General features: G+C 41.7%; 1 protein-coding gene across 1 annotated transcript in view; it reads left to right on the top strand.

Annotated features, from left to right (window-relative positions):
- Positions 1 to 7,580: 7,580 nt before the first annotated feature.
- LOC126456631 (uncharacterized) overlaps positions 7,581 to 9,382 on the top strand; it is a 96,107-nt gene continuing 94,305 nt past the window's right edge. Inside the window, exon 1 of the mRNA XM_050092375.1 lies at positions 7,581 to 7,587. Within this exon, the coding sequence (XP_049948332.1) occupies positions 7,581 to 7,587 (7 nt within the window). The remainder of the gene's footprint in view (positions 7,588 to 9,382) is intronic.

Genomic DNA, 9,382 nt, shown 5'->3' with positions numbered 1-9,382 from the left:
CGTCGGGTATATCGTTCGCCGGGTGCAAGTCTTTCGGTTTGACGCCACTTCGGCGACTTGCGCGTCGATGGCGATGAAATGATGATGATTAGGACAACACAACACCCAGTCCCTGAGCGGAGAAAATCTCCGACCCAGCCGGGAATCGAACCCGGGCCCTTAGCCTGAGTGGAGAAAATCTCCGACCCAGCCGGGAATCGAACCCGGGCCCTTAGAACTGACATTCTGTCGAGCTGTCCACTTTCTTCTTTTTTTTAATCTCATTTTGTTCGCTTTCGGTCGTTGCATCTATTCGGGGCGGACGTCGTACGACATCCGTTTAAGTTCGTTGTTGATCGATTAACTCAGTTTTTTATTACAGAGGGCTGCTAACGCTCTGACCGAACGTGCTGAGCTACCGTGCCGGCATCACTCAGCTACCGGGGGCGGACATCATTTGGAGAGGAGACAAATGTCAGTTTTGATAGTTCCCGTATCCAGCAACAGATGGCAACACTTACCTCTAAGCCTTTACATTTGAGGGTTAGTCCGTTTTTCCGCGTATGTCTTCAATTGTTCTGTAATAGACGTTGCAGCGCCCAGTTTTGGGATGCGTAGCTGTCGTCAGAGGAAAGCGGCCAATACGCATATTGATCGCCTGCAGAGAGCCAAAAACTGAGCTGTCAAACTTGCTTTGCACCTACCTCGGGAACTGCAGACAGCGGTACACCATTAGGCTGCCACAACACTATACTTCCGGGCACGCTTTAGGCGATCAACCGATGACTTTAACAAGAAATGTAGGATGCCACATAACCGATACATCCGCCGCCCGGAAAAAATCTACCGGCGGAATAACATGTTATTCTACCATATTAGTTTAAGCTTTCTTTTGTGTTTCTTATCAACACAAGAAAGGTCGTAGGAACCTCTGAAGATCGGACAAAGAGGAATTTCTGGCAAGATCGAGACTACGCAGCATTCTATTACCACATGGTAACAACCGATGGGTACTCGACCGAAAGGTTGTGGATGCAAAAGCACCTGGAGCTAAAAAAGTGTGGCTTGCGAGATATTCACCTCCACCGACAGCTTCCCCTACCACCGCTTCTCGCGCTGTGATGTCATAGTCTCGCTGCAGCCTACGTTTTGCTTGTTTATCAGCAATCGAGTGCAGCAGCCTGACTGATTCCCGAAAGCATAGGTTCTCACGTGTTTACTGGCTGCCCGACTTCGGAGAAGCATCGCTGTTCGGTTACTCTGCGTGCTGTCGATGTTTCGTTCGGATTTATTACCAATAGTATTGCGCTATTTTTCAGGTTGTCTTTTTGCTTATTTCTGCGTCTATTGTTCTTAGTTTCACTATGGTTATTGCTGTGGCTATGTTTCTATTAGAGAATGTCGAAACGAAAGAAAAGTCGCAGAGGAGCGGCAGAATAAGTACTTCTTTGTACACGATTGTTAAGAAACCTCCAGTGGCCGGCTGGTGTGGCCGAGCGGTTCTAGGCGCTTCAGTCTGGAACCGCGCGACCGCTACGGTCGCAGGTTCGAATCCTGCCTCGGGCATGGATGTGTGTGATGTCCTTAGGTTAATTAGGTTTAAGTACTTCTAAGTTCTAGGGAACTGATGACCTCAGATGTTAAGTCCCATAGTGCTCAGGGTCATTTGAATTTGAAAACCCCTAGTGTTTAACATGTAAAAAAATGCTTAAGTCAAAACAAAGGTACTAATCATGCTCGACATTTCTCTTCAGGCCAGTAAGGAATATGAGGACCTTACTCCGTGACGAATAACGCGCCTTAGTGAATAAGCGAAAATTGGATGTAAGAGCAATCTGGACGATATAAGTCTCAAGAGAAAGAGTTTAACTGAGTCCTAAGAGGTGTGTTTAAAACTAGCAAAACGTCAAAAATGTTTCAGCGGTAACATACTTGTGAAAGGATGTAGAATAGAAATAGCAAAAGCTTTTGGTTACGTTGATGCTACTGAGCACTTGAAACAGTTGCTTTGTCACGTAACACAGTGAAAAGTCGATTCTTCATGTGGGACATTGCATAAAACAGAAGCTGAACAATTTAGTTGCAAACTGTAGTATAAAAAAGAAACCAGACAATTTAGTTGCAGACTGTTGATATTATTCTTTGTGTGTGGACGAGAGTACTGATCGAACAGGTCTTAGTTAAATACTAACTTTTGTTCGTCTGATAATGCATATCTTCGCCGTATATGGCGAGTTACTCCCTTGAGTTCCATTACTCAGATCGAAGCATTTGGATGTTTTGAATGCAGTTAAAATTATGCTGACAAAATTTGTGGTTTTAAAAAGTGGTCTGCAGTTTACAACAATGGTGCATCACTTGTAGTCGGAAGCGAAAACGGCTTCGTTGGACAGTTAATAAAAAAAAGAAATAACTTGTTTAATTTTTCATTGCATTACTCATCCGGAAGCACTACTCGGGAAAAGTGTGAAAACGCTGTCGGCATTGAAAAATGTGATTACGAATGTAATATGAAGAGGAAATCGAGCACTGTCTCATCGAAAATTTTAATACTTTTCGGGAAAAGTTCATTCCGAAATTCGTTGGCTGAGTGCTTGAAGAAGCTTAGTTTTTCCTTTTTTGTCATTCAGAAAAGAACTTCTGAAGTTTCTGAATGAAGATGTAAATGCGGATACTACAGAATTTGCAAATATTCTGAATGATTCACTTTTTTATCAGAACTAGCATTTCTAACTGATTTTACTAATCATTTAAATAACATGAATTTGTGTTTTTGAGAGGAAAGGAAGGCACTATTTGTGATTTGGTTAAGGACATTAATGGATACCAGTGTAAACTTACGTTATTTCAATTATAACTAAGCAAGAAAATTTTGTACCATTTCCTGAGTTGCTGTGAACCAAAACAAGAATGCATGGAATTAAAATTTTTAGGAGTTACTTCCATTATTGATAAAGTCGTTTTCATGTTTTTAAATTGTCTTGTTTAACAACGAAAATTAGTCTCGAAAATATTGGAAGTGATCTTCAAGAAGAATTCTACAGTTTACAAATGGCTCTGAGCACTATAGGACTTAACTTCTGAGGTCATCAGTCCCCTAGAACGTAGAACTACTTAAACCTAACTAACCTAAGGACATCATACAGACCCATGCCCGAGTCAGGATTCGAACCTGCGACTGTCTCGCGGTTCCAGATTGTAGCGCCTGGAATCGCTCGGCCACTCTAACCGGCTACAGTTTACAAAATGATCCGTTTATGTTATCGAGAAAGAAAGATATCCAGATGTGTTAGAAGTCAAGTAACAGGTTTGGTATCCAAAACTCGCAGTTGGTCGTAGGTTGTGATCCAAAAATGAACAGCATGGAGACAGAAGTGATGACACTTTCTGCAAGACCTGACCATCATTTTGCAGGACAGTGCTCAAGCACGTACAGTGCAAGCTGTTACTAATTTCTTAGACTGATGGGGCTATTAAGTGCTACTGCACTCCCCTGAATTAAACCCTCGCGAGTTCATCTGGATTTCTAAACTGAAGAAAACACTTCACTTCATTCGCTTCACAACTGCTACAAATTCGTCGGGCAGTAGACCGCACCGCTCGAACTGTCAACACAACTGGCAATGCTAAGAGTATACTACGACTTCCACATAGCTGGCAACGGGTTATACACAATGCCGGTGACTACCTTGAAGGTCAGTAAAACTTTGAAACACGTATCTATTTTTTACGAGCTGTAAATAAATAGTTGCCACTATTAAAGTTCCAACCCTCGTGGTTTGTGCATGGCGACAGTAGTTATCCACATGCAGCTGTAACAACAACGACGTTGTACTATTGTACATATAAATAATATTTTTTTTCCATCTGATTTTTCGTTAAATTTGAGTAATTGATGTTCTGATTTCATTTGTTTTCTTGTTTCATGCCATTGTGTTAAGAAAACTGTAAACAATTTTCAATGTGAATATTAATGTTTATGTCAAATGTCAAACAATATTGTAATAGAATTGAAATGTAACAAATGTTGAGACTATTGTAAGATGTTTAAAATTGTAACTGTGCGTCTGGTCCATACGTAGACAATGTGTTAAGATATGTAGAATGCAAAACCTCGGGTGAATACCCTGTCTGTAAGGGAGCGGTAAAAGGTGGATGGCAGGCGAGCGCGGGAAAATGCGCACGGGCGCTGCACGGCACAACGGGCTCAGCAGTAGTAGTTGGAGTTTGCCACTGGTTTGAGCAACTCCTTCTGGAGCGAGGAGGCTCTCCTGGAAGACGTAGTTTCATTGAGCCTCGGGTATGCCGTTCCAACGCCCATACAGCATGGCAAAATTCCATAGGCACTAAATGGAAAAGTATTGCGACGCTAAGAAGAATTAAAGTGCCGATATGTCAAGAGCCATAGCTGTGGTTGTATGTATGCTCTGTGCCTCGCCATCTCGCCGCCCGCCAACCGCCGCATCGATACAAACAGGTTGAAACTTTTAGTACTGTATTCGTATGGACCAGTGTTACTTTTGTTCCATACTGTTCAATAACAACTTAATAACAACTTAAATTTTACCAGAACTTTCCTATCATTTAATTATCCTCACAACTAACCTAGATAGGGTCCTTTCCAAATGTTGTGCGACCCGAGTGTCCCGAAATGAAAAATTGAATTTTGTGCTAATAATAATTACTTGCAGACCTAACTATGTTAGAATGGTGTTTAAAGAATTGTTTTGTTAATGAACCAGTAAATGAATAACGAAGGTCTGACAAAGTTGGAAGATAACTTTAATATTGATTTAGTAATGAAGTTTAATTATTTCGAGACAGATATAAAGGTATTTAAATGAGTAGGAAATAAGATAAAGAGAGTAGTAACTCATTTATTGGAAATCTCGAGCGCATAATGGTGTCAGTAATTAATTTTTTTAATACAGTGATCATAACAGTTTCAAGGTCCCCCCCCCCTTTTTTTTTATCCATTTGAATTCTGAAGTGTTCTAAATTGATTTGACCAGCAAGAGTTAAAATCAATATAAAAGCCAAAATTTATCACTGTTTTACCTTTATCAAAATTGACATTGTGTGTGTGATTCGAAAGTGCTATTTCTAGGGTAACCTATGCCCGATTTTAATCAGATCAATAAACAGTACGAAGTTTTGTAGTATACATTATAGTGTAGTGTTATGTATTTATGGTTTTTCCATATTAGTACAGAACGTGAAACTATCAGTTCAGTAGATTTTCAGGTTCTAAAATTCTACTATATTATGCAGTGTTACTACTTGTTGCTTTGCACGAATATCTGCCAACTAGTACAGGGAAGAAACTTAGTTAATGCCTAATTAGGCTGGCGACCGTATTATTAACAATTGGTAGCATCTGCTGTGTTGCTTTTTGTCCGTCCTGACGTGTAGTTGTATTTCGGACTTATTTGACGTATCATTGTTATTACAGAGTGGGTGTAAGTCTGATTTGCCACCATTCAGGTACACGCGGTCAATATATATACAAAAATCCTGTCTCGTAAGGTGAACCCCACTCACTTACTATAGTACAGGCTTTAATGAGTATTGTGTGCCCCACGCGCACGTTACACAGCGTTTCGGTGGGAACAGGACTGACGAAATGATGAAGGTACATTATTTACGCCCAAAATATACGAGCTACAAATGTAAATATAAATCGTGTAAAATTAGGATGGCTGGTTAAAAACGGAATAATGACATGTACCGACCCTCCCTGCTGACAATACAGCACCACCGTCTTTTGTCGTCTGTACGGAATACTAAATTCTCGATCGCAGCACGGATGTCGGCATTTTTATCGTGTCGTGCGAGACCCTTAGGCAGGTCTGCCGGTGTGGAACTGATCGGCGAGTGCTGTGTTCACGCTCGTCCGTTTTGGAAAGCTGTTTCCGTGAGCTGACTAGAATGGAACGTGCGCTTTCTGAAAAGAGCAGGACACGGGTGCGCGGATGGGGGAGGGGAGGGAGGGGGGAGTGGGCGTCATTAAACGGAGGCCCGCGGCTTGTTTACGGGCCACACCCGCTGCGCCCCCGCTAACAATGGCGGCGCGCATTGTGGGGGCGTGTCCCGCTATTTACTTCTCATTACGCAGTTCCCTCCCCGGAGCGCAGCGTCACGGGCGGGGTTGCTGTGGAAACCGGCGCTCCTGAAAAACTGCAGCGGAGAAATGGAATACGGGCAAGTGCCTGTCCGCCTCTTGCACGAGACTCGTGCTGAAAATTTTAGAAAGAAGAGCAAAGCTTTGTGAAAACTAACCTTCCTATTGTCTGGATGTACTTTCATTCGTTGTGTTCTCCGGTGTAACATATGGCTATATACTCCTGCGTCTTCAATTGTGTCCGAACCGAGTAAAGATACAGAACTTCTCAAATCTTCAAAAAACTGTTCAAATGTGTGTGAAATCTTCTGGGACTTAACTGCTAAGGTCGTCAGTCCCTAAGCTTACGCACTACTTAACCTAAATTATCCTACTGACAAACACACACACCCATGCCCAAGGGAGGACTCAAACCTCCGTCGGGACCAGCCGCACAGTCCATGATTGCAGCGCCTTAGACCGCTCGGCTAATCCTGCGCGGCTTCTCAAATCTGATTTTTGTTGTTGTTGCAAAAATGGTTAAACGAACGAAGGCGAAACGTCGTACGGAGATGGCGTTGAGTTGTAGGATACTGAGCCGTAATTTTATTGACAAATTCAGTTAAAAAATGCGCATCAAAAAGATCCTAAAAATCTTAGCAACTACAACCTGAATTTAATTTACTAGTGACTTCTTGTTTTGGAAGCAAGGCAGCTGCTGGTAGAATTTACAGAACCTGTAAAATAACATTTAAAATAGTTTTAAGAAAACAATCATAAGAGAAATTTTCTGGAATCTTGGCATTAAATTCAAGCCTAAACGCAGATGTTTAATAACAGCAACAATATGGCAATTAACAATATTTTCCGAATTTAAACTTTACAAACCTATACAAATGATTAAAAGGCAATTAACATCCGACGTCCACTGGAAAGTAGCCTAAAAGAGGTCGCATGCAATTGGAAAAAACGAGCAATCCAAGTAAATAGGCGGATGACAAGCTTACATATACAATCAGTTGGTCGTGCAGACAAGGTGTCCCTGTAGGGCCAAGCAGATTTCTTTCATTTGTTTATGAACAACACTCAACCTGGTTGTCCAGCGCAGTTTTGAGGCACTCGCTTTAGTACGGTTAACGGAGGTAGAAACCACTTTAGGATTTAACCATTTCTTTTACTCAAGACCCTTTTCGCGGAACTCACGATATAAACCAAATGTCTACGCAAGCTACCCTGTAACATATAAATTACTAGTTAACGAGATTAGAAAAAATTACAACACCAAAAGACACCAGAGAAAAATTGGAAAAAGCGAGTCGTGAGGTGAAATAACGTTATGTAATGCATTAGGTAACGTCAGTTAGTGGGGCCAGATTTAGGCAAGAGGCTTCCGCACTGGCAGTTTAATAGCAAATAATACAAAGTACGAGTAAAATGACCTAAATAAGATCGCTTAAAAAGTTTACAAAAACGACTTTGCGGACGACGATGGATAACCAGGATGGCAAGTAAGAGAACAGTCTTTCCAAACGTAAACTATAACGATAATGACTTTAATTGAATCCTCACCATCATTCCAAGAAATTAGGAAGAAAAGTCAACAACAACCCGACGAATGACTGCAATCAGTTGAGAATCTCCACCAGTCGCCCGCGTGTTCAGTTTGTTGAGCTGATTTGGTGGAAGAGACCAAACTGCGAGGTCATCGGTCTCATCGGATTAGGGAAGGATGGGGACGGAAGTCGGCCATGCCCTTCCAAAGAAACAATCTCGGCATTGGCCTGAAACGACTTATGGTAATCACGAAAAACCGGACGCGGTATTGAAGCGTCACCCTCCCGAATGCGAGTCCAGTGTGCTAGCCATTGCGCCACCTCGCTCCATAAGTGTTCAGTCCTTTGGAACTGGGTGAGAGGAAACCTCTCAGCCAGGAGACCTGGGAGTAAGGAGTGGATACAGGTTTCTGCAAGATAATCCAAATCCAAGTACGTGACCAAGCAACATGCTGAAATAAATTCTGCAGCGGACAGTCTCCACTGATCGGGCCGACACAGGACATCACGCAACATTCCAAATGAAGCAGCGAACCAAGGATCTTATCCCCCACGACGTCACCGAACTTACTAGTCGCTCTCGGCACACAAACCGCTTGACACCCGATCACTGACAGAGAGTAGTTGTTCCCGTGATCGCGTTCAAATCAAAAATCGGTCTGCCGGCCACTGTGGCCGAGCGGTTCTAGGCGGTTGAGTCTGGAACCGTGCTGCTGCTACAGTCGCAGGCTCGAATCCTGCCTTGGGCATGGATGTGTGTGATGTCCTTAGGTTAGTTAGGTTTAAGTAGTTCTAAGTCTAGGCGATTGATGACCTCAGCTGTTAAATCCCATAGCACTTAGAGCCATTTGAACCATTTGAAAATTGGTCTGACTTTCCCACAAGCATCGACGCTGGCAACCAAGGGGATCAATCGATACTGAATCGCACCACGACGTAACCACAGGGCAAAGTATGCACGAAATTTCAGACAGATACAACTAACGTCTGTTTTATGCTGAAATTTGAAGTCCTCGGTAGACTATTCCGTCGATTCCGTCGGTTCTTGGTAGAGTATTTTATATATTGTGAATGAAAACACACGACAATGGTGTAATGTTTTACAATATTTGTTACTGATTCCACAAACCGGTTTCCGGCTGTTACGCAGTGATCAGGTACGAAGATAAAACGTGATGCAGCGAAATTTTGCACAATCAAAGATATTCATCTACAGCTATATGGCTATTCTGCAAATCACACTTTTAGAAATTAAACGAGAGTAATTATTTGAGTAAAAATACGATGTAAGAATATTTAACATATGTGACATATTAAGTAATGAACTATATAAAAAATTACAACAATCATTCTTATAAGAAAATAAACTGAAAAACAAACTTTGGTGACAATGTGGCTGAACAAAGTAATCTTTTCTTTAACAGGCCGTAAATTACAAATACATAAGATACACTAGTGAGATTAAGCAAATAAGTGAAGCAGCAGTGATTATACAAAATGAAATTTTTTAACAGGACAAGAGAAATTATAGTAATTGAAATAAAGGAAAAATGGGGCATGTGAGTAAAAGGAGTAATTTACAACATGGCTTGGATGGGATTATGAGTGATACCTCCAATTAGAAGTGGTGAATAAGGGAACTGTGCCTGGTCGTTCAGGAGTAAGCCTGGGCTGATAGATATATCACGTTTATTACTTTCTATTATTTCAAGATACTGTAGTTCATCTTCCTTCCTTCATTTATTTATTT

This window comes from Schistocerca serialis, chromosome 2, assembly GCF_023864345.2.
Source record: "Schistocerca serialis cubense isolate TAMUIC-IGC-003099 chromosome 2, iqSchSeri2.2, whole genome shotgun sequence".
NCBI classification, from domain to species: Eukaryota; Metazoa; Arthropoda; class Insecta; order Orthoptera; family Acrididae; genus Schistocerca; species Schistocerca serialis.
This window is presented reverse-complemented; position numbering and strand designations above follow the sequence as displayed.